Genomic DNA, 25947 nt, shown 5'->3' on the forward strand with positions numbered 1-25947 from the left:
CCCGCACCCGTAGTCCCCGACCCTCTGGGAGCTTAGGCTCTTGCGAGCCCGCCGCTTCCTCCGCTGCCGACCTCAGTTCATCCTTTGGCGCTTTCCCCGACCTGCCCCTTGCGGCCGCGGCTTCTGCCGAGATGCTGGTCTGTTATCAGTTTACTCCTGTGCGAGAGGCGCCGGCTCTAGGGCAGCCTGGTCCGATAGGGTGCATTGGGATATCAGAAGCTCAGGGCCCCGGTCAGTTCCAGCAGCGCGTAATCCTTCGAGTGACAGGGCTGGCCAGTCAGAGAATGAAAACAGTGAAGGCTAGACTGGGGAAGGGGCGGCGGCTGCACGGACGCCTGCACACCCCAGAACTACGACTACTGGACGAGGGGGAGGCTGTGTGATGGGTGTGGTTCTCTTATTTTAAGTGTGACTTTTCACGTCAAAGAGAGTCATAGCATAATAGTACTTAATAAGTTTACATATGAACATATATCTGTGCATCCCAAGTTAAGCTTATGATGGAGGCCATCATTCACTGAAGTTGACGGGGTATTTGAAATGTAATAAGCAAGAGTTCACACTCTCAGCCGCCGCAGGCATAGGAGATACACTGCTTATGCCGATGGTTAAAGAATGGTTTCTCTGCTTGGGACACTTACGCTATATTTAGAGAGATGAAATACAGTAACAGGGATCTTTGCCGTTACCTGACAGAGCCATTGGAAGGAAAGGAATAGAAATAATCTTTTGGAAATGAAGACAAGTTTTGTAGAGGAGGTGGAATTTTGATGGGATCGAAAGAGGATACTCAGTCAGGCATTGAGCCAGGAACCTGAGAAGGTAGAAATACTGGCGATACCTCCCACTGTCGTCTAGCACTTTACAGTTTATGAAGTGATTTCAAAGGTTCATCTTGTGAAGTCTTGCTACTCGCTTCATGTTGGTCCGATATTACTTTCCTAAGTGCCTGCATGAAGAAACAAAAACTTAGAATGTTTGAATAACTACCAGAGATAATATGGTCAAATGAGTGAGGTTGGTATTCAGTTTGAAAACTTAAGGCTGTTCCTCATCCTTGTAGTGGTTAAGTACCACCCAGGTGATCAGAGAGCTGTGTGTCAGAGATGGTTTTTAGCAAGTCCTTTGGCAAATTAATAATTTCACGGAAGCCTGTAAAGTAGATAAGGTTGAGTTTTATGTGGCAAATGAGGGTGCCAGTTCACCAGATCAGGTGGTTTGACCAAACTCATCATAGAGCTAGGGCTCAAAACTTCATTTTTCCGATTCCACATCTTTCTGTTCTATTGTTTAACCAGTCCATTGTAGAGTAGCAACACTTTTGTCTAGGATGATCTTTTGCAGTAAAAAGAAAGGAACATTTACTGAGCACCAAGTATGTACTAGTTGTTATGTAATTTTTGTTCTAGGTTGTCATTTGTTCCTAACAACCTGAAAAGGTTGCTGTTTCTCCTTGTTTTACAGGTGAACTGACAGAGGTAATTCATGAATCTGGTAACTATGTAATTCACATACTATGTTTTCAACACTCAAAGGTTAAGACTTGGTGAACAGTTTAATAAAGTGGAAATGGGGAACAAGGCAGAGAGAGGGGTGGGATGGGTCAGAGGTGACCCAGGGTTTCAGATCAGGGCACTGTAATAACGGTAACACATTCACTGAACTGTCACCTGAGTTTAGGGGAAGAAGCTTAGTTTTAGACAAGTTGAATTGGAGACTGCAGACAGAAGTCTCTGTCCATAGGCTGTTGAACTGTGGGACTGAACCTCCTGGGAGGTAGAAGAATCTGAGTGGTTTGAAGGAGAGGAGCTGAAGGTGGAGGAGCAGGGCAGAGAGAAGGTGTCTTTGGAGGGAAGGACCCCAGAGAAGGAATTGGAGAAACAAGAGGCTGTGGGAGTGGGAGGGGGACAGAGGGAAGTGGGCAGGGCAGTAAGTTCCATGGAAACCAAGAGGGAAAATTTCTAGCAGGTAGTTAAGAGGAGTGTAGTGTGTTTTTTTGTTTTTTTTTTTTATAAATTTATTTATTTTGAGTGTAGTGTTTTTTGAAAGTAGTTCTCAATTGTCAGCATTGCCCAAGGAACTTTAAAAGAGGAGATATCCCCTGGTTATTTTGGTTGAGTAGATCAGGGTAAATCCTGGGGAGCTGTTCTTTTATTCACAGAGGCATTGGGCAGTGGGGTGCTTGGGGGTCTCTTCAGAACTCGGGCGAAGAGAGTTTGGATGGGAGTATTGTAGTCCTCCATTCTGGAACTCCTATTTTCCCCTGATATTTTGGGGTATGGGATGTTGGTGTGGTTTAAACATTCTTCAGCTTTTCCTCCCAGTTCTAAGGGCTTGCACAGCCTGGGTATACAGTTTGAAGGACCTTCAGCAGGAAAGATGCATGTGGAAATTGTATTCCATTCCCTTATTTATTAGTATATTTTAAGAAAACAGTAATTTAGACTGACATTTTGTTCATTTCAGTTGAACCTGTGTTTATTCTGGAGTTCAGTTTGGGAAGCCTGCTTAAAAGCCCCCCCCTCTCCCCCCACCATGGAGTCAGGAAAGCTAGCTCTGTTTGCTCCTCCCTGAGCTTGTTGGGAAGTCTTGGGAGAATCACTCTCCTCTTTGTCAGTTGAGAAGGTTGATTGGCGGTCAGGGACACGTCTTTCTTCCAGCTCCGCAGTCCAGGATTCTGAAATGAGTGCTGAGGTCAGCGGCGAGGTGAGAGGTGAAGCAGGTGAGGCGGGGGTGCTGAGCAAGCAGGGGTGGTGGGGGCCACAGTGTGGTCAGGAGTATGAGGCCTGGGGTCCAAGGGAGGTCCCCAGTGTTCGGAGAGAGCCTTTGCTGTTACTTCTTTTCTGGAGTTCAGACGAAGATGTGGTGTGTCAGGAAGATGAACGGCTCTGAGGGCAGTGGTTCTGGTGTCCGGTGTCATCGACATGGGTGTGAGAGGAGTGAGTCGGGGGCTCAGGTTCTCTGGAGAAGCAGAGATAGGTACTGTTTCTAGTTTGTAACCTTAGAATTTCCCTTGTCCTCCTCTGCCTACCTTTCCTTTCAGTGTTTAGTGTGCTTCTTGTATAATTTTTTACTTTCTTCTTTTGTTGGCAGGATCTTGGGCAAGTTACCCTCTGAGCTTAGTTTTCCCTTATCTTTGAAATCTCAGTGCTATTTTCCTAACAGCATTTTCCTCAGGGTTGTGAGAGAATGTTTATAAAAACACTGACATTGTAACTTCTCTTGTTCTGTCTTCTTGCCCAGTGCACACAGCAGTTATTTAGTCCCTGTCTGCATTCTAACCCTTAGGAAACTGACTCCTACACACTTGAAAACATTTTAATTTTGTTAAGACTACTTTTTAGAGTAGTTTTAGGTTCAGAACAAAATTGAGGGGAAAGTACAGAGATTTCCTGTTTACCCCCTGCCACCCTCACCCCTACAGCTTCCCCTGTTGTCAATATCCCCCACAAAAGTGGTGCATTTCTTACAATGGATGGACCTGCATTGACATATAGTCACCCAAACCCAGACTTTACTTTGGAGATCATTCTTAATGTTGTTCACTTTATGGGGTTTGGACAAATGTATGATGACATGCAATGGCACCCCACTCCAGTACTCTTGCCTGGAGAATCCCATGGATGGAGGAACCTGGTAGGCTACAGTCTATGGGGTCGCTGGGAGTTGGACACGACTGAGCGACTTCACTTTCACTTTTCACTTTCATGCATTGGAGAAGGAAATGGCAACCCACTCCAGTGTTCTTGCCTGGAGAATCCCAGGGACGGCGGAGCCCGGTGGGCTGCCGTCTATGGGGTCGCACAGAGTCGGACACGACTGAAGCGACTTAGCAGCAGCAGCAGCAGCAGCAGCATGATGACATGTATCCCTCATTATGACATCACACAGAGTATTTTCACTGCCCTAAAAAAATCCTGTGTAGTCTTACCTGTTCATTCCTTTCTCCCCTCAACCTCTGGCGACCTCTGGCCTTTTTATTGTCTCTAAAGTTTTGCCTTTTCCACAGTGTCATATAGTTGAAATCACACATTGTGTGCTGCTGCTAAGTCGCTTCAGTTGTGTCCAACTCTGTGCGACCCCATAGACGGCAGCCCACCAGGCTCCCCCGTCCCTGGGATTCTCCAGGCAAGAACACTGGAGTGGGTTGCCATTGCCTTTTCCGCACACATTGTGTAGCCTTTTCATATTGGCTTCTTTTACTAATATGCATTTAAATAACCTCCATGTCTCTTCATGGCTGATAGCTCATTTCTTTTTATGGCAGAATAATATTCCATTGTCTGGATGTACCAGTTTGTCTCTGGAAGAGGTACCTTTCATTCAAGGTCTGATTCAGACCCCCTTCTTCTAAGAGATGTCCTTAGCTCTCTTTCGCCAGAATGCTCATTTGCACGCACGTTCTGATGGCATCACATGTATTTATCACAGCCTCTCCTGTCAGACTTATCACTTCTGGGTCTGTCTTGGCCACACTTCAGGGTTATGTGCACACTTGAATAGTGCATGCAAAATGCCATTTTCCTGTGCACTTTTTGGATGGAGAGTTGCAGCACTTTTTTGGGTGTGACTGTGTCCCAGGAAAGATTAATGACTGATCCACACACCAGAAAATTTCTTCAAGGGTGGGAGCTGTTGTTGGATTTTTGGTGCTCCTGGCAAGTTGTAGGCACATTGTGAATGTCTTTTGAATTCCCAGGGTAAGACCTGTACTGTCCCTCTTCCCATGCAGTGTAGGAAGATAGCAGCAGTCCAGCGAGTTGGCCTATATTATGGATTGAAATTCAACTAATTCCGCATCTTCCCTTTTTGTATCTGAGTTGTTGATGCCTTTATAGCTCTCAGCACCAGGACAGTGGGTTCTTTGCATTTTGTACAAGACTCTCTGGGGCTGTAGAAGTAATGACAGATGAGACCATTTAGTTACGCATCCTTTTGACGTAAATGTTGGGCTCATAGGCATGTAAATACTGTGAGCCTTGGCTTGTAAAAGTTTCACTTTTTCGTTGATTTTGGAACTCCCCTGTTAAAGATTGTTTTCATAGTGGCTTTTGGTGAAGCTGAAGTGCATTTCCATTTTGCCAGTGGGAACATTTTCTTATCTATTGCTTTTTCATTCTTTTTTTTTTTTTTTTTACCAGATTTTGCTGTATTTCTACAGAATGTGTGATACAGTACTGGCAGATGAACTCAACACTGAATTGCTGTTTGATTTTAGGTATTCAAAACCTTTGACCACATGGCCCGTCAGGATGATGAAAAGAGGAGAAAAGAGCTGGAGGAGAAAATCAGGAGGAAGGAAGAAGAGGAGGCCATGGCGGTGGCAGCTGCCACAGCGGAGCAGGAGCCAGTCCCAGCCCCGGTTCAGGAGGTGGAGGTAGACTCCACCACAGACTCAGGTGGGCCTCAGGAGCCCCCAGGCCCACAGGGCACCCTGCAGGAAGTGGCTCCCGGCTCTGGGGAGGCAGAGCCACCAGGAGCAGATGCTGGCGCTGCTGAAGTCCCCAGGGAACCACCAGCGCTTCCCAAGTAAGAATTTCTACTCGGCTGCTTCTTTTCTTTTTCTTTCCCCCCATCATGGCTTATTATGAGATATTGGATATAGTTCTTTGTGCCATACAGTAGAATCTTGTTGCTTATCTGTTTTATACATAGTAGTATGTGTCTGACAATTTAAACTTATAACTTATCTTCCCTTTTCTCTTTGTTAACTGTAAGTTTGTTTTCTGTGTCTGTGGGTCTGCTTCTGCTCTGTTTATAAGTTCATTTGTATTTTTTTAGATTTCACATATGAGTGATATCATATGATATTTGTTTGTTTTCTGTCTGGCTTACTTCACTTGGTATGATAATTCCTGAGTCTATCCATGTTGCTGCAGATGGCATTATTTCCTTCTTTTTTTTTTTAATAGCCCAATAGCATTCCATTTTGTGTGTGTGTATATGTGTGTGTATCACATCTTCTTTATCCACTCATCTGTTGACACTTGGATTGCTATCATGTATTGGCTCTTATAAACTGGGATGCATATGTCTTTTCAAATTAGAATTTTCTCTAGATATATGCTCTGGATATAGGAGTGGCATTGCTGAATTTTGTAGTAACTCTATTTTTAGTTTTTTACGGAACCTCCATGGTGGCTGTACCAATTCACATTTTCACCAACAGTGTAGGAGGCTGACCTTTTCTCTACATCCTGTCCAGCATTTATTATTATTTGTATTTATTTTTAGTGATGGCCATTCTGACCATGTGAGGTGATACCTCATTGTAGTTTTGATGTGCATTTGTCTAATAGTGATTTGATTATTTCATGTGCCTATTGGCCATCTGTATGTCTTCTTTGGAGAAATGTCTGTTTAGGTCTCCTGCCCATTTTTTGTTTGGGTTGTTTGTTTTTTTGTTATTGAGTTGTATATTATTTGTATATTTTGAAAGCTATAGGTCAACTAGTTCAGTCTTCTTCCTTTTTCTCTCTGTAAGGTAAGGTAATAATCTACCCATAGTCATACAGCCAGTTAAGAGCTTGAGCCACAGTGAGAGCACTGGGCTCATAGAGTTATGCTTTCCCATGAGACCTGCTTATCCGTGTGAAGTTTCTCCTCAGAGTCTTGATTCTGTTCTTCCCCTGCAGAAGTAACTGCTGAGACGCAGGCCTACGATCCTCTTGGTCTAATGGACGCGTGAAGAGGTTGTCCGATACGGAGGACTGTGGACCCAGAGTTCCCCCCATAGCCTGCCATTTAGTAAATGTATTACCTTGGGCAAGCAGGGTCACTTTTCTGTGTCTCAGTTTTTGCCTTTGCAACGCAAAGGTGGTAATTACAACACCTGCCTCACTGGCTGTCGTGACTATTGAATGAACCAAGGATCATACAGCTACTGAGTGGTAGGGCTTCAGTCAGGCCCTGTGTTGATAACTGTCTTCACTTTTCAGAGGTTCTGCTTCCTGGTGCTTCCCTGCCCCCGTTTGGGTGAGAAGAGCTGATACCTCCTTGTGTATGAGCTGAGGCAGTGTCTGAAAGAGCACGCTGCTCCTGGCCTGTTTCTGTTTTTAGGCAAATCTGCTTTCTTTCCTCTTTAATAGGACTGCTCCCTGCCCTCTCCTGGGCTGCCTCTCCTGCCTTAACTTAACTTCCCTTCTGTTCTTCCCTCTCCTCACACTCTGCCTCTGACCTGTTCTGGGGAAAATGAATTTTGTGGAGACAGGTTGGGGCAAGACAGCAGAGTCTGAAAGTCTGTGAGGTCGATTGCATGGAGGATCACTGCCCATAACCACCATGTGTTCAAGGGGGTTTAACTGTATGTGTGAGAAAAGCCTGGAAGGAAATACAGTATGAGTGGAATTGTGAGTGGTTTTCATTGCCTTTGTTCTTCCTTACTATATTTTCTAGTTTTTCTACAATGAGTTGTATACTTTGTTTTATTAATTTTTTGCATTCTTTTTATAATATCTAAAAACTCTATTAAAAGAGGGGGTTTGTTTTTGATTCATGAGTAATAGATTAGAATAGCTGCCTTGTTGTTTTGCAAAGACCCTATTCTTAGACCAATGAGTTGTGTTCTGGGTTAGTATCAGTGTTAGTTTTGTGAATCCTACCCTGGTGTAAGTATAGACTGAAGACTTGGGTGTGTTCCAGAAAACCTTAGACTGGTGCTACAGGCTCAGTGGTTCCAGGGACTGAACCTTCTTGGCCTTCAGGTACTTGCTGATTTCCTATGAATAAAATAAGAAATTGTGGTCCAGATCTCTGGCTTGATCTGAAAGGCACTGCTGGGACAGATCTGAAATGGAACATGAAAGCCATCCTTGTCCCCCAAGTCCCTCAAGTCAGTGCCCAGAATCACTTATCCTGTGAACTGTAGATCTGGAAAGTGAAAGAAAGAAAGTGAAAGTCGCTCAGTGGTGTCTGATTCTTTGTGACCCCATGAGCCTGCCAGGCTCCTCTGTCCATGGAATTCTCCCGGCCAGAATACTGAGTGGGTAGCCGTTCCCTTCTCCAGGGGATCTTCTCAACCCAGAGACTGAACCCAGGTCTCCCACATTGCATGCGGGCAGATTCTTTACCGTCTAAGCCATCAAGGAAGCCCCTGTAGATCCGGAGATTCTGTTAATTAAATAATCTAAGACAGTTACTCTTCAGGTAGCCACACAGAAGCACTGCCTTTCCTGGGCACCGTGTCCAAAAACCAGTTACCTAGAGTCTGATTTCCAGTTTGAGATGACTGATTTCTGATTCCTCCTGCTTGCTACCCATTTGCTGGTGGTTCTGCCCAATATTGGGTAGTGGTGATGGCAACTTCTCTCAGTCTAAAGGCAAATCATTCTTTGGAGTCAACTCCTTGTCCCCAACCTAGGCCCTGCCAACCATGGGTTAAAGTTTTTGCAGAGTACATTTTCGCTTATACATAAAGCAAGGTACATATTTTTTTTTTTTTTTTTTTTGCAAGGTACATATTTTAACACGTAAATCCACATGCCACCTTGGTGCTTAAGGTGCCCAGTTTTATTCCTTAGAGAAGAGAGCATTTGGGCACACAGATTTCCTTGTCCATACAAGATAGCTTTGAGAACATGCTTGCTTTCTGCAGAGGAGCTTCCCAGTATATGAGTTGTCTGAAGTGAAGATACTGTAAAAAGTGCTGCTTAGAGTCCCAGTGTTTCTATTGTACTTGACCCAGTGAACTGTGCTCAAAGGACTTTCCCGCTGGGAAACTTTCAGAAATGCTGATGACGTTATTGTTGCTGTGGGAGGAGAGAGGGATGCAAAACCAGTAGCATCAACATCTTAATTGCTACATCGGACACCTCTCAGAAAGGCTGGTGGTGTTTGCCTCTTTGGTCCCATCTCTGTGTCGGGTCCCACTTCGGTGGCTCTAGGTTCTGCAGTTTCGCTCTGAATCTGCAGGTGTCGCTGTGGGCAAACCAGTGATAACTGCACTTGCTGGTGCTGGAGTGCTGACAAAGATGTCCGAAAGGCTGTGCTGCCTCTGGCTTTTGCCTTTATAAAATCATGAACAGAATTTTCTTAAAAAGAAGGAAAGAAAGCATTATTGGCCCTTCCACAATACAACCTTGAACTGCGCAGGTTCACCGATACATGGATTTTTTTCAGTAGCAAATACTACAGTACTACAGAATTCCTGAGTCCCTCCCGAGCTACCCATCTTCCTACACAGGGAAGCAGACAGAAGAGCCTCATGAGAAGGGGATGTCATGGAACTACTTGATGTGTTGACCTTGTCTGGTAAAGTCCTGGTAAAAAAAGGGTATGTTAGAAAGCTGCTCAGTGCTTCTCTTATTTTGGGTGGCATGGCCATTTTGTTCAGTTATTCCAGGGATCCAGATGCTTCTTGGGAAGGGGATGGTATAATTTGGAAAAGAAGTTTCAGATTTCCAATAGTATCCTCAGCATATGTTTCATCTTCATCATGCCTGGTGTATTTGCCCCAAGCACAGCACGTTCTTCAGTGCTTTTGTCTACTCAGCAAGGTCTTCCAGCACTTCTCTCCTGCTGCCTGCCACAGGTAACTGTGTCTCTTTGAGTGTGTATTTCATCTTACCATTTGTTTATGACTAGTTCACACATCTTTCAGCGTTGGACAGAGACTTACTCAGCCTGTCTCAGGGCCTAGCTCCATGTTAGGTGAGTGTCTGATGCTGAGTTCATTCTTTAGTGCCTCTCCTTTGGTTCTGCTCACCCACGTTCTGTGACATCTCTGCCTTAGATGTCCCTTGCATGGGCTGTCACAAGAGCAGAAAGGTGAAGTTTTCTGCCAGGGCATCCTGTCTGCGTGCAGTCACGCTGCCTGAGAGCTGGCTTCCTGGGTTTGTCTCTAAACAGGGTCCTTCCTTTGTTGGTCCCTGCTTTTTCAGGTGCCCATTGCAGGAGGCCCTTTGATAGAGTCACGTGGACATACCGGAATGCCACCCCAAGTACCCACCCTGTCGGCTTATGGTGAAGATTGACTGAGGTCAGTGTGTAAGACCTGATGAGCAGGAGTCCTGCACATAGTAAGCCCTCAAGTAGGTACTGTTCTCAGTATTGCTTTTCTTTTTTTTTTTTACTTCTTTTTTTTTTTTCGGTATTGCTTTTCTTTACTTAAACAAGAACAGACTGTTTTTTTTTCTTCATTATAATCAATGTAGTGTAGGCTATTTGGGGAACAAAGATAAGTGTGTAAAGACAAGAAAACATCCTACCATTTCCCCTTAATTTTATGGGATATTTCTATAATTTTTTCTATGCATATAGAAAACACACACATAGTATGCTTATAATATAGTTGTCTTAACACTTGGCTTCTGTTTTGCTGAACATTGTATGCTGAGCACTTCCTGCTTCCCTTCTGCTGATTTTTATTTCATGTTGTGTGTGGTGTTGAGTGTCATGTGTCCAAGAGGTTCTTTTGCTCAGATGAAGGTGTTGGCTGTAAACATGCATTTTGAGAATAGTAAATGGAAAGCCAGATGTCCAGGGATGTCTGCCTGCTTTCCCCATAGACGTAGCTCTCAGACCTCACTGGGGCTGTGCTGGGCCTGCCTGCCTCAGGGTCTGTTTTCGGTCTCATCCAGTATAGAAGCTGCCCTCCCACCCAGCGGTTCACCCTGAAACTGCCCCTTCTCTAAGGAACCTCAGGTGTAAGAGAGCTCAAGGATTTGATTTAAATTACAAGTCAGGAAAATATGATATAGGTTGTTTGCTAGAAGTATTTTTTTTTCTCTAGAAACATTATATTCCAGTTTTGATTTTGGGATTCATTTCTAGCTTCTAGGCTTCATTTAGAAGAGGTTAGCCTGTATATCGGGCTTCCCTCGTAGCTCAGTTGGGAAAGAATCTGCCTGCAATGCAGGAGACCTGGGTTTGATTCCTGGGTTGGGAAGATCCCCTGGAGAAAAAAATGGCAGCCGACTCCAGTATTCTTGCCTGGAAAATCTCATGGACAGAGGAGCCTGATGGGCCACAGTCCATGGGATTGCAAGAGTCGGATACGACTCAGCGACTAAACCAACACCACCATCAGCCTGTATCTCTTATAGCAGTGACTTGAGTTTATTGGATAATGAAGCCGTATCATAAAAATGACCTGGTGTCCTAGCCTGTGAGAAGGGAGCATGAGTGTGTGGGGAAGGAGGGGGCTGGTGAGACTCCTCCAGGGAGCTCTTCCCCCCAGGAATGTGTACTTCCAGATGCCAGAGCCTGACGTTCTTCCTTTCCACCGACGGGAATGGAGAGAACAGTGTGAAGTGCTTTGCTTGAAACCATAGTTAGACGGGAAGGCCAGGGTCAAGGGGAATTGAAGCAGTACCCAGTGAGCTTTGGGGCCCAGACGTGGGGATGTTCTCTTTGTTGTGTTAAGAAAACAGCTATTACCAGAACTGTCTGAGAGATACTTTTCAAAAGTAACACAGTCGGTTTCTATTTGAGTATTTTTTGGTAGCACTAAAGTATAACTTTTTATGCTTGCTTTTTTTTTTTCTGTTGAAAAAAAAGTATATGCACCTTGTGAAAAACATAATAAGTTGAATTTAAGTACAAAGGGGAGAAGATGGAAGAATGTAATGGATCTGCGTGTACTCATTGCCAACCCTGGCACCCGGCCATTTCTCCCCTTCCTGTGTTATTTAGAAGTAAGTGTTACCTCATCATTTCATCCGTAAATGTTTTCAACCAGTGTTTAAACTCCCAGTTTTTTCATAATGTCATAATTTAAAAAAAAGTATAAATCTATAAATTAAAGGCGCCAATCACATATTGCTTATAGTTGACCCTCTGCTTTTATATTCTCAAAATTTATTTGTTTTAAAAAAAAAAAATCAGGTTGTTGATATGCTGAGTTTCCCACTCCCTGATTATTATGTAGTAGAGTAAATTAGCAGTTGGATTTAGGGTGAACACTTTTGAAAGTTATATGACTGTGTACTGACAATGAATTCTCCCTAAAGGCAGCCATTGTCCATACTTCTGTAAAAACTTTTTGAATTTATTTTTAATTGGAGGATAATTAAATAACCAATGCTTTTGGTTTCTGCCGTACAGTATCAACAAGAATCAGCCATAGGTATACCCCTCCTTCCTGCCTTCCACCCCGTCCCACTCCTCTAGGTTGTCACAGAGCATCGGGTTGGGGTCCCTGCATCATACAGCAAATTCCCACTGGCTATCTACTTTACATATGGTAATCTTTATGTTGCAGCGCTACTGTCTTAATTTGTCCAGTCCTCTCCTTCCCCCGCTGTGTGCATAAGTCTCTTCTCTCTGTCTGTGTCTGTTGCTGCCGTACAAATAGGTTCATCAGTACCATCTTTCTAGATTCCATATACATACATTTACATATGATATTTGTTTTTCTTTTTCTGACTTACTTCATCCTGTATTACAGACTCTAAGTTCACCCATCTCACTAGATGTAAAATTTTTCTGTTTTATAAACTTTTTATTTTTCATATTCATTTATGTTTTCCCTGTTATATATGATATGCTGTGTGGACTTTTAATTACATCCCTAAGCAGCTGACAAGCAGGTGACAAGAACTGGGTCTTCCTGTTGGCAAGTGCCCTTTTTCCTGATATGCATTGTCACTGTCCTCATAACTATGGGACTTTCAGATGCCGATTCCTGGACCCACCCCTCGAGATCGAATTTAACCGGCCTGGGTGCCACCATGTGTCAGAATTTTCAGAAGCATTCTGGGTGAGTCTGCCTGTAGCTAAGGGTCACACTTGACTACAGTCTTTCAACTGCCTCAAAGTATTCTACCCCGTGGCGTAGTGTCATTATTTAGTGAATCTCCACAGGGAGTGTAATTAGGTTGTTTCCAGTCTACCACCGTCACAAATGATACTGCAGTGAATGTGCTGTACCTGCACATGTTTTTTGGAACATGTGTATGAATATCTGTTGGATGAATTCCCGGAACAGGAATTACTGGGTCAGAGGGTATGAAGTGTGTAATTTTGATGGATATTGCTAGAGTGGTCTCAGAGAGGTTGTAACAGTTTGTTCTGTCTCTGCGAGAATGTCTGATGGTGGGTACCTGACCTACCCCAGGTGCCAACCAGCAGCCCTAACATGTTTCTTGGCTGCTTTTACCTTTGCTCCGTTGGCTTTGTTTGAAATGTGTTTTTTCCTTTACTGTTCCATTTGTTCATAAACACTAAGCCATTTGTTCTATTTGTTTGTTAGTACCAAGCTGTTTTATTTATCATGACTTTATTGTGACACATTTTAATACTTGGTTTAATACCTTGCCCACAGACTTCCCTGGAAAATTTTTCCATGTGAAAAATTCTGTTGAAATTTTCATTGATAATACATTAAATATGTGTTTGGAATTAGAAATGACGGCTTTACCTTATTGAGTCTTTCTGTCTAAGAGCTGGGTATATTTTGTTTATTCACGTCTTGTTTTATGTTCTTTAGAATTTTAATGTTTTTATTCAATAAGTCCTGTGCACCAATACTGAATTCTCTCACTGTTTTGTAATGGTGTCTCAATTGATTTTCTTGGATTATCTAAGAATATAAACTCTTTCATTTTATTATAGTGTTTTAATGACAACTGTGTTTAGTAGTACATTATATACATTTTAAATATTTTTGTAAATTCATTTTTTTCCTCTCCCTTAAAATTTGTTCCTCTGAGCACCTGGAAGGGTGGAGCTGACATTTGCTCGAGGGGACGGGGTAGAGGATGGCTAGTTCTGAGGGTGACAGGTTAGGCTTTGGCTGCAGTCATGATGATGTAGGTGAAGTCTGAGGATGCTGGTGATCTCAGGTCTGGAACTCAGGGTGGGACGTAGGTGGGACTGGAGTTGGGAGTTTGAAAAGCATCAGTATATGAATGGGTCTGAAGCCGCTGACTGGATGAGATCACAGACTGGATGAGGCCGTGAGTGTAGATGGAGAAGAGGTCCAAGGATTGAGAGCTGAGGCATTGTACATGAGGTGAGGGGGCGTCTGCTTCAGGGTCAGGAGAGTGGGGTGTGTGATCAGGGGGTGCAGGCCAGAGCAGGGCAACCACGAGGGTGGGAGGCCAGTGGTGACTCGTGCTGCACCCTCACATGTCACATTCGCTGCTGCTCCACCCTCTGCTTGCTCTCTGCTCCAGCCTGCGCATCCTTGGCCTGCTCTCGTCAGTCGTCACTCCTTTCCTTCAGGACACACTCCTGACCTCTCCCCTAGTCTGTTTCTGTGGTTGGCTCTCCTTGTGGCAAGCACTTCTCTGGCCTCTGGCTCAGACCCTCGTCTCTGGCCCCTGGTGGCGGCTCCCATGCGTGTCCCATGTAAACTGCCTTTTTTGTACCTTTAGCCCCCTGTGTTAGTTTTCTCACCAGGGAAACCAGGAGGAGGGCAGTTGGCAGAAAGTGATGGAGGGACAGAGTCCAGCTTTTCTGTTACTGTGTGCACCTTGGCTCTGTTTATCCTGTCCACCGTGTGTCCAGTGCCTACAACGTCCCTGGCACATAGCTGGCGTTTAGTAACCAGCCTAGTAAATGAGTGATTCATATTAAAAGTCATATTCAAAAGCGATAAACTTTTGAATTTTAACATAATCTAAATAAATTCCATTATCAAGTAACATTTAGATTTTCTTGAATTTTCTTCGAGTTATGAAAATTTTCATAGAGCTTTCACATCTGTCTATGTTCTGTTCATCCCTGTCTTCTTTTATGGCAACTCAGCATTCTGTAAACTCCCTGGTTGAGTCCTGCGTGACCACAGAGCCCCGAGTCCCTGTCTCTGTATGGAGAGGCCAGGCACTTAGCTTTCCTGGTGGTGAAGAACCCTTTGAGGGGCGGGCCCGAGACTGGGAGTCCAGAGCCCTGGTCTGAGCAGGCCTTGGGCTCTGTAGGCTATACTGCAAGGAGACTGAAGCAGGCCCCGGTTTTTTGTCTCTTTCTCTTAAGCCAGGGAACCTGTCCTCCCGTGGGTGAGAGAAATCCTTCTGGGAAGGCCACCGTGTACGACAGGTGGGGGCTCAGCAGTTGGCTGACATAGGGCTCCACCTCCAAGTTCGCTTGGAGAAGCCCTGGAATAGGGCATCTCGGATGACTCAGCTTTTAATCCCGTGTGTCTGGTTGGTTGTGAGCTTGGATTTTGAGTTTCTCTGGAAGGTCAAGTCCCTGTCCTGGTCTTGATGCGGTGGAATGGGGTCAGTTGTTTCTTAGCTCAACAAGGGCCAGCATGTGCTTTTGCATATAACTCTCAAGGTCTATTTATTTTGTGGTCTTTAAAAAAGACTTTGTTTTAGATGATTAAGACCTGCCAAAAAAAGAAAAGTTGAAAAAACCATGCAAAGGATCCCATAGATCCTTCTCTCAGCATGCCAGATGTTTGTACCTCCTGTAAGCAGTGGCTGCTGTGAGCACATCTGAAGACCTTGTTCCAGTTTCACCCGTTGTTCCACTGGGGTCCTTTCTCCCTGGCCAGCATTGCATTTGTTGTCGTCACTGCATTAGGGGCACGTCTCCTCAGTCGCTGCTCTCTGGCACAGTTTCTTAGTCTTGTCCCTCGTGACCTTGACGCTGTTAAAGAGTACTGACTTCTTTTTTTTGCTTGGTAGAATGTCTCTCTGTTTTTTGTCTAATGTTTTGTTTTGACCAGCTAAGGCTGTGTCAGTGACTCCTTTTTTTCTGCACTGAAGAGTTACTATTTTCCCCTTTGTAATTAATAAGTGTCTTGTGCAAGAGATACTTTGAGACTCTGTAAATATCTTTGTTTCTTCTCATACATTGCCCACTAATCTTAGCAACCATTGATTATTCTCTCCTGAAACAGTTACTGCTGTGGTGTCTGCCAAATTGCGATTTCCCGTTTATATCCTTCTTTCCACATTTATTAGTTGGGATTATATTGCTAGGAATGGCTTTTCTTCCTCTTCCACTCACTCATTCATTCATGCACTTATTTCTGTGTGTTGGAGTGCCTTACGGATGTTGACTCTGTAGTTACGACCCCCATGTCTTCTGTTGTTGCTCAGGAAGCCCGTCAGATGGACTTACCCTTTTGACATGTTCACATCATTTTCTGAGTACTTCTCTACATGCTTGCACCGCAAGATGTTCCATGTCATCCTGTTATGAAGTTGGCTTTTTCTCCAAGAGGCCTTGGGGTTTGTTTTTTGCGTTTTTTTTTTCTTTGCTGTGCTACATGTGGGAACTTAGTTCCCCAACCAGGAATTGAACCGTCTCTCCCTACATTAGAACGTGGAGTCTTAACTACTGGACCACCAGGGAAGTCCTGGGCCTCGGGTTTTGATTGGAGAATGGTCTGAAATTGAGGATCTGGGCACCAGGTGTATTGTCCCTGCTGGTGTCCTGGCTACTAGGCCTGGTTTATGCCCGTTTCCCGGTTTCTTTACCTCTGAAACTATCCTGCCCAACTTTTCACTTCCAGTGTTCTTCCCTGCCCTCCCTTAAAAAAAACTCATGGTATGGATTAAGAGTGTGCATCTTGAGAGTCAGAAACTCTGTATTCAGGTGCCAGCTCAGACCTTGTTAAAAGCTGTCTGGCCTTCGGGCCTTAGTTTTCCCATATGTCAGGTAGGGTGATGATTCTCAGCTTAAACGGTTGTTGGGAGGGTGAAGAGAGACAATAAAATGAGAGTGTTAGTTCAGACGGAGGGCTCAGTTGGATTCTTTCACCCAGTAAGTGTTTATGGAATGAATACATGTGTAGGTTTGTTTCAGGATCTGGGGCACATGGAGTTCAGCAGCGCCAGGCCCGGTGGGGCCTCTGGCCGGCTGGTGCAGGGGCAGCGCCTTCGACGCCTCCTCCTTCCCGAGCTGCTCTGAGCAGGAGGGAGGCAGGAGGGAGGAGTGGGCGCTTTGCTGCCCCCAGCTAAATGAGCAGTCCTGGTTCTGTCAGTACGTGCTGCTTCCAACAGCAAGCCCCACGCTGGGCTGTGGGTGGCATTGTCATGTGTGGAGTTGGAAGGAGCTACTCCCCTCCTTCGGCGTAACCTTTCTGTCTTCCTCGGCTGGTTCTTCCGTGGGGTCGAGTGTGACTCACGCTAAGTGCAGCGTGGGGGCCGGTGAGGGGGACGGAGTCAGTGCCCCTCAGGTTTCCATGAGCCCTCCGGTGCCTAGACAGACTCTTTTCTGTGGGGCAGATCAGCAGGAAGTACCAGTTGCCCCTGCCCCTGCAAAGCCCTGGGCCTTGGGCAGCCACTCCACCCCGGCCAGCGTCCCCGGGCAGGCAGGCTCGCTCCCTGGGAGCTTTCTGTTCTGCTGCTGCCAAGTGTCACAGTAAGTGGGTAGGTAGGACTAGCTGTGACCTAAAAACACTTGAGCGTTTTCTGGGCGTCCCTGGGGAAAGCTGAATAAAGTAGGAGGAATGTCATTTCAAATGCTCGTGTTCTCCCAGGAGAACAAACTTCCAGGTCTTTTCTGGCCTCTTGTTTCTGAAGGCAGTGCTGCTGACTCTGCGACCCTGGTGCCCACAGGCTGGCCCTGTGATCTTGGTACCTGCGGGGTGACCCCAGGACCCCAGTGCCTGCATGTGGCCTCCACGACGCTTGTGCCCATGTGCTTGGCAGAATGGGTGCTGCACAGAGCGATGTCATGACGACCAGTTTCTTAACTTGCTTTGTGGGACCGCCCACCCCAGCCCACTCTGTTGGGTCCTGAATAAGAGAACAGAAAGAAGTCTGTTCTCCATCCCAAGAAAAACAAGTCCCCAACTCTCCAAAGAGCAAAAGCAGCAAAACACATGGGAGTACCTCCCAGAGCTCAGGGTCGGGAAGGATGGGGATGGTTGCCACACAGCGACCATCGGGTGCGGTCCCTGTCCTCCAGCAGGTTGGCAGTGCCCTCTTCACAACCAGAGTAGATCTCACTTTAACAGCAGTGTTCAGGTTTCTGCCAAGGATGCTGGGGAGAGCCCTGCCGATGGTGGCCCAGGGGCTGGAGTCTCACTTGGCCTGGTTGGCAGTTTCAGTTGGCTGCAGGGTAGAGGCTGTGCCCCGGGTCCAGTGGTCATTTCTTTACAGACTGCCTCCATGTGCTGATCTCTCTCCCACCTTGTGGTCTTGTGGCCGAGGACCTTTGATTTTGCTGCTGCAGTGTTTACTTAGATCTGCCTCCCTTTATCTCTCTGGCCCTGATGCTCATGCTTAGTTGCTGAGTCGTGTCTGACTCTTTGTGATCCCATGGACTGTAGCTGGCCAGGCTTCTCTGTCCATGGGATTCTCTAGGCAAGAATACTGGAGTGGGTTGCCATGCTCTTCTCCAGGGGATGTTCCCAATCCAGGGATTGAACCCTGGTGTCCAGCATTGTAGGCAGATTCTTTACTGTTTGAGCCACCAGGGAAGCCCCCCTCTAGCACTAGAACTTCTTTTTTCCTTAAAACTATTTTTTTACTGATGTTTTGAAAAATGCTATATGCAGATATTTAAAGAGATTGTAGCAGCAGAAAAGGGAGCCATGGAACATCAGTCCTCCTCTCATCATGACCCCGCCTCCTGTTCTTTCCACAGAGAGGTGTCTCTCCCCCCACTCCAACTCCAGTCATGAGCCAGTCACCACAGAGGAAGTCTGTGAGGATCTGTGAATGTTTATTTATGCCTCTCCCCTACTTTTTAAAAAACAGACTATTTTTTAGCGGAGTTTTAGGTTCACAGCGAAGTGAGCAGAGTACAGAGTTCCCACGCACCCCTGCTCCCACAGGCACAGCCTCCCCCATGTCACCATCCTGCCTTTCAGATTGAATTTTTGCAGGGATGATAGCATGCTGTGTATACTGCTCATCCCTTGCTTTTTTCACACAGTGACTCTTAGAAATGTGTCCTCACCGGCCTCATCGGTGCTGCGTGTTCTTTGGAGCGGCCACCTGGCGTGTTCCGCTGTGTAAACTGTGCTTAGTGACTCTGTCTGCTCTGTCAGCCTCGTTTCTCATGGAATTAGAGAACGGTGACCAAACAGACTGTGAGATTCTGAAAGTCCTCAGAATGTCTTCAGAAGTAATACATATTCATTGAGGAAAATCAGACAGCTCAAAAACCTAGGAGTAGGGTTGTCCGTTTTCATAAGGCTTTTGGTCCACAGAATTAAAAAAGACAGATTTTGGTGTCTGTAGAGGTATGTGTTTCTGTGACCGGTGTGTTCTTGGGACGTCCGTGTATCATTGGTCTGTGCCATGTCACTGTCATCTGGAGCTCGGTCTGGAATAGAGAAACATGTGATTTAACCTAGCATTTAGTCCGTGGGGCCTTTTCCTTTCTAGATGCCCTTCCCCTTGAGGGACTGTTATAGAAGCACTGAGTTCTCATTTATTTCATCCAGAAAATATGTTTCTTTGAAATTTTTCATTAATTTTTATTTACACAGATAACTGAAGAGTACACTCAGAAACATAGATAAATCTCAGGCCCCATTTGACCACCCCGATTGCAGTGTGCGCCCAGAGACTACTACTTTCCTGGAGTTCACCTTTTGTGTTTCCTTTTTCTTTTAATTTCAGTGATCACCAGTTTTAGTTTCTCAGATGGCTGATGGATTTTCTAGAGTGCAGTATCCCTGCCATTGCTTGGAAGGGTGATCGTATCTGTTGTGGGGTCCTGGTGCCCTGTTCCCTCTGGGGCTCACAGCAACACTTCTTTCCCTGTAGAATTTGGTGGCCCCCATCTTGGGAACCCTGGCTTGTCTCAGGGCTTGGTGGTTCCTGATTTTGTGTTCCTTTTTGTGGTCCAGACTCCAGTTACCCTGTCTGTGAAGTCTGTCATTGATTCGCAGCTGGTCTCTAGCAATGTTTAGCAGGGCACGGGTGGCCTCGGCTGTACTGTGCCAGTTGCTCTTCTGCAGGAATGGAGTGCCATTTCCTACGTGTCCCCAGACGTGTCCCCACACTCTCTGGGTTTGGTGCCACTTGGTTCATATTTTGCGTGTGCTGGGAAGAGGGCAGGAGGTGAACCTGTAGTCCTTCTGTTATCCTGCCTTCAGCACACTGGCTCTTCTTATTTAAATGGACAAGACCAGAGCTGGGTCCATCTCAGCATCTTTGACCCCTCCATGCAGACTGGGGCTTGAAGCCTCCTACTCGGTTCATTGCCTTTCTCCATCCTCTTTAGTCTCATGCACACTCAGGCAGGTGTGTAAGATACTTCCCTGAAACTGGTGGCGTCTCTCTCTTCCCACCTAAGGCTTCTGGTCACTTAGCCCAGCTCGTTGACTCACTGCTTTCTCTCCATTCCCTTTGTCCTGCAAACCTCACACTCTGCACCGTTTTACTTCAGACTTCTCCCCAGGGAGCCGTCTCCTGCTCTCCCCGCCTGTCTCCATCCCCCGGCTCATTCCCTGCTCATTCCCTGATCCCAGCAGAATGTTCCCCTTCACTCCCCTCTATGCGCTGGCTCCTTTTCTGTCCTCCTCCCTCTCTGACCGTGCCACTGGTTCTGGGTTCAGCCTGCCTGAGGTCAGTCACGTATCGTTTTCTGAATCTCAGATTTGGTCTGTGTGCATAAGTACTACTTAGGCTTGAGGGGTACACCCTGCAGCTAATTATCTGAAGCAGGTTGTAAGTGAGAAACTGGAAAGGTCATCTGTCTGAACTGCCCCCTCCACATGCCCAAGATGCCCCCCTGGGTTTCGGGGAGACATGTGCGCTTGGGCATCAGCACCAGCTGGCTCAGCAAGGTGCCCTGTCAGTGCAGGGCTTGCCCCTGGCTCTGCTGAGGGGGCAAGGCCACCCCTGCTGAGGGCCACATGGCCCCATCATCCTCCCGCCGTCCCTAGTCACTGGATCACCTGGCTCCAGACTTGGAAGACCCCTGGAATACTTGGTAAATTTAGCCACATCCTGCTTAGTCGTGGTTCTTGCAGGCCTGACGGTGGTCTGTTCAGCCACCAGCTGGAAACCTGGTTAGCTGTAAGTGATGAGGTTGAGCTGGAACCCACCAGACACCCCAGGCCTGTGTCTTGTGCGTCTCACAGTTGAGGCTGCTGCCCCCGTGAAACTTTCACTTTGATCCACAGGCAACTTCTGGCCGACTTGAATTCAGAATCTCCTAGGGAAGGGAGTTTGCGAAGATGGGTGCCCTTAGGCAGAGTGACACACCACACACATCTGTTATGGGTGCAGTTTTCAACTATAGTCTGATGTATTTTTACAAGCGAGCATTGCCATGAATCACCACCCAGAACAAGATATTCCCAAATGAGAAATAACCGGAAACTTGCCCACGTGCTCCCTCCACCCCCTCCCTTACAGTTGCTAGTGTGTCCGTGGTTTTGTTAGATCAGCCACGGACACTCCCCTGTGGAAGGCTGAGCTGTCTGCATTCCTACTGCAAGTGTCTACGAGCCTGTCCCCACAGCTCGGCCAGCGGAGGGTGTGCTGAGCTTTTGAATTTTTTACTCTTTGAAAGATGAGATACGTTCATATTTTTAATGTTTATTTCTTTTATCATGTGTAAAGCTTTGCATACTGTCACTCAGCTAAGGCTAATTGTATATCTTTTTTCTGAGACTACTCTGTCTTTTGCTCATTTTTCTGTAGGGTTTGTTATTTTTTCACTTTGACTTTAAGAGCTTGCTCTCTATTTTGGGGAAATTAGGCTTTTATCTGTAATATATTATAAATATTTTCCTCCAGTTTGTGTCTTGACTTTGCTTATGCTAGGTTTTGCTCCAAGCAAAAGCACTTTTTAATATTCATAATGTTTGTGTTATAAAATTTATCAATTTTGGGGGGAGAGTTCTGGATTTTGAATTAGAAAGTTTTTCCTGTGCTCAGTTCAGGAAGGACTTCAGCCATTTTCCTCAAGTACATGTATGCGTTTTTTCTATAGTTCTGTGAAAATAACCTTTGTGTGGTCTCATTTTTTTATATTTATAAAAAAAGAGATCCATTTGCTCTTTCTGTATGTGTGAGATGTGGATCCAGTGTTACCATTTCCGAAATGTCTGTTCAGGTGTCCTTATGACATCTGTGATACACTGCAGGGACCGCGTTTTGCAAGAGGACTCTGACAGGTCTGAGCCCCTGGGTGGGAGCCTTTGGCCACACATTGTCCAGGAGTGTCCTGTGGTCTGAAAGACACCTTTCGAGCAGCGCTCCTGCTGGGGAAAAGCTCCCTCACATCCCTGTTCTAGAGAGTCTCTGAGGCACTGCTTAGCAGTTATTCCCCAAAAGTGTCTGAGTGGACTCGACCTCTGAGCCTGGGTCAGGACAAGGTGGCAGCAGAGCGTGGACAGTGCCTGTGGACAAGTCACAGTTCTGTCCTGGGTAAATGAGGGGATTGTGCTGGATCAGCTCTGAGGTCCCTTCAGCCCTCTGTCCTGCATGTGCACAGAGCAGTTGTCCTGCATGGAGCTGCAGTGTCCCGAGTGTGGCCTGAGCCCTGTGCACACTGTTCTTCTTGGGCACAGAGGCTGCCAGGTGGCTTTGTCTGTGGGGATAAGCTATGTGGCTTGGTGAGGATGGTTTTGGGATGATTCAAGCACATTAGATTTATTATGCACTTTGTTTCTAACCTAATGCCGATGATGATGTGATTGGAGATACTGGTCCATGGCCAGGAGGTTGGGGATCCCTGCTTTAGATCCTGTTTTGCTTTTCTATAAGTTTATATCAAGAGGTGATTCTCCAAAGAGTTGCTAAGCGTTCATTTATTTAAAAAGTGAAAACTCGGTTTCCTTCTAAACTTCTTAACCTTGCCAGATCATGCTCCCTTTTTATAAGAAATATTTTGTATCATTGCACTTTACTGTCCTAGGTAAAGTTTACCAGTGCAGGTACTTAAGTCTACCAGTGCAAGTCACTTAAGTGCTGTGCTAGTCAAGCATTTTCAAAGAGGTGACTAACTTTTAGTAGAGCCCAGAATCAAACAGATTCATGCACGGTTGTATGCCTGGAAAATGCACAGTGTGATGAGACAGGCAAAAGATTGTTAGGGTTTTTTTTTCTAAAATTAAGCTCCATTTCAGGCTCAGATTAGTTGTAAATAGGCTGCCTGAAGTCTAGAGGGAAGTGTGGGGGCTTGAGGGGCAGAGGACAGTGTGTTGGCCCAGAGTCACCTGCTTCCTCCAGGCCCCCAGCACTTCATGGCCTCTGTCCCTTTGGTAGCGATCAGCCAGGTAGGACTTCACTGTTTTTATGCACGTTTGAACAGGGGGAATGAGCTGCTTTCAGGTTTCTTTATTCCACGAGAAGTTAAGCTTGTACACACATACACACACACACACACACATTTATATGTTTTTAAATATTTATTTATTTGGTGGCTTTGGGTTTTAGTTGCAGCACTTGGTATCTTCGTGGCATCGTGCGGGAATCTCTTGTTGTGGCACATGGGCTGCAGAGCTCACAGTAGTTGCAGTGTGAGCTTAGTTGCTCTGCGGCATGTGGGATATTAATTCCCTAGTTCAGTTCAGTTCAGTCGCTCAGTTGTGTCTGACTTCTTGTGACCCCATGGACTGCAGCACGCCAGGCCTCCCTGTCCATCACCAACTCCCGGAGCCTACTCAAACTCATGTCCATTGTGTCAGTGATGCCATCCAACCACTCATCCTCTGTTGTCCCCTCCTCCTCCCACCTGCAATCTTTCCCAGCATCAGGGTCTTTTCCAGTGAGTCAGTTCTTTGCATTAGGTGGCCAAAGTATTGGAGTTTAAGATTCAACATCAGTTCTTCCAGTGAATATTCAGGACTGATTTCCTTTAGGATTGACTGGTTTGATCTCCTTGCAGTCCAAGGGACTCTCGAGTCTTCTCCAATACCACAGTTCAAAAGCATCAATTCTTTGTCTTTCAACTTTCGTTATAGTCCAACTCTCACATCCATACATGACTATTCGAAAAACCATCGCTTTGACTAGACGGACCCAGCCTGGGATCAAACCTGAGTTCTCTGCATTGCAAGGCAGATTCTTAACCACTGGACCACCATGGAAGTCCCAAATTTATATACTGATCAAGTTTTTATACTTATTGTCATCTTGGAGACATGATTGTTAGAGGATTTTGGCATATGAATTGCATGTGTTTTGATTTATTTATAGGTTATTATATAATGGACATGTTAACACACTGAAGGGTTGCATTTGTTCAGTAGCTGTGACTAAAACCCTGGAAATTAGTTTCTGTTGAAATTTTAGGGCAATTTGTGAACTGTTGTTTGTAAGCAAAATGTATCCATTTCTTTTACTGTTACTTGAAATATTCTCAAGGATCTAGAGGTAACACACATTTCTCTTTGTCTTTCCTTCTCTCCCAGGGGGTGTGTGTCTGGCTTTATTTTTACAATGCTACAGATAGTCTCCTAGGGAGGCCACCTGTTCTTGGGCATCTGCCTGTACAGCTGACTGGTCTGAGCACTGATGTTGTTTGCTGTAGAAGTTGTCCTGTCATCACCTGTTCATCGCAAATGTGGACAGCTTCCACGTGGTCACAAGTTTGGGCCAGCTGCTGAGGAGGGTGGCAGTGTCCCCAGGGACTGCCGTGTCACACCTGTCTGGCCTTGGCTCCCAGGCTTCCCTTTTCCTCAGTTTCCTCAGTTTTGGCCACTGGGACTGAAGGCATGGCTGCACTCCATTCATAGCATGTCCCAGCCTGCACTCAACAGCTGTGGGTGTGGGATCCTGACCCTCAGCAATGGGGGTGGGTCGTCCTCTGCCCTTCCAGTCTCTCAAATGTGAGAATCCATCAGTCCAGTGGTAGGAAACTCTGGTTATTTGAAGTTTCTCTTCTTTTTGCAGGCCACCCCGATGTTAGAGGAAGTGTCTCTTTATGGGCCTGCCCTTCTACCCTCTCATCCCACATGTGTGTTGTGTCTCGTGTGTCCCGTGCCAGACCCTGCCGTTGGAGCCGGAGGGACAGGAGGTGCTTGCGGGCTCATGGTGTGGGGATGGCAGCAGACAGCTGTAGTCCAGTGTGATGAGTGTCAGGAAGAGGTCAGAAAACCCACTTAGACATCTGAAATGCTTCCTGGAGAAGGTGTGCTGGACAGGGCCCCAGGAGCTAGGAGTGGGGGCTTCCTGGTATTCCAGCCCATGTCGTGGCAGGAGGCAGGCAGGTGAAGGCCCTGCATGTGCTCAGGAACTCGTAAGATGGGCAGTGTTGTGGCCAGGCTAGTCCTTGGGTCTGCTGTCTAGGGCCACCTCGAATTGGTGGGTGTGGAAATGAATCATCATGCAGTTCAGACAGGCTTTAACAGAGACTTCAGATTTTTTCAAGAAAGCCAAAATCTCTTACTGCAAATTTTGTGAAAAGCATAACAGTCACTTCTTCATGTGGAGTGTCTTGGGGTATTTGTGATGGAAAAACCCAAACAAACATTTTGGGCAACTCAGTGTGTTACCAAGTAAACCCCAATTAAATTAAAAAAAAAAATCTTGTTAAAAACAGATATATCATTGCATTGTTCATGGCTTCCTTTCCTTCTCTCATTAAACTCAGTTATAGAAAGTTGTCCTGGAGAATTATCTACAGGTTTCATGTATTCTGAGCTCAATTAATATCCAGATATTTAATGTTTGTATTGCATTTAGGAAGGGCATTTTCTTTGCCACTCTGTGTTACAGCTTGTGGCAGTTAGGAAAGCAGTTACTCTGCAATGGAAGTACAGAGTCTTAACTGCTGGACTGCCAGGAAAGTCCCTGGAGCGTAAGTTTTATCATTTTTTTGTTAAATTTATTCCTAAGCATTTTATTCTTTTTGGTGCTGTTGTGAGTGGAATTATCTTAATTTCTTTTTCATATTGTTCACTGCTACTGTTATGAAATACAATTGATTTTTTCATATTGATTTTGTAACCCACAACTTTGTTTAACTTGTAATTTTTAGTGAATTCTTAAGTATCTATCTATTATCTGTCTGTCTACAAGATCATGTCATCAGCAAACAGAGATATTTTCACTTCTTCCTTCCATTCTGGGTGCATTTTATTTATTTTCTTGCCCAATTGCCCTGGCTAGCACCTTCAGTATTACATTGATTAGAGTAGTA

At 45.6% G+C, this 25947-nt stretch overlaps 1 protein-coding gene across 6 annotated transcripts in view; it reads left to right on the forward strand.

Annotated features, from left to right (window-relative positions):
* Positions 1 to 25947, forward strand: part of NUDCD3 (NudC domain containing 3) — a 72058-nt gene that overhangs the window by 299 nt on the left and 45812 nt on the right. For 2 of the 6 annotated variants that reach the window (XM_081535255.1, XM_081535256.1), the window contains exon 2: positions 5219 to 5529. In XM_081535255.1, coding sequence (XP_081391381.1) covers positions 5219 to 5529 — 311 coding nt within the window. Of the gene's footprint in view, positions 1 to 477; positions 1047 to 1439; positions 2723 to 2854; positions 2980 to 5218; positions 5530 to 25947 lie in introns of those variants that run through there. The other 4 variants (XM_081535259.1, XM_081535261.1, XM_081535257.1 and 1 more) reach the window with 4 other exon arrangements.

This window comes from Giraffa tippelskirchi, chromosome 10 (genome assembly GCF_054371585.1).
Source record: "Giraffa tippelskirchi isolate mGirTip1 chromosome 10, T2T-mGirTip1v1.2.pri, whole genome shotgun sequence".
Lineage (NCBI taxonomy): Eukaryota > Metazoa > Chordata > Mammalia > Artiodactyla > Giraffidae > Giraffa > Giraffa tippelskirchi.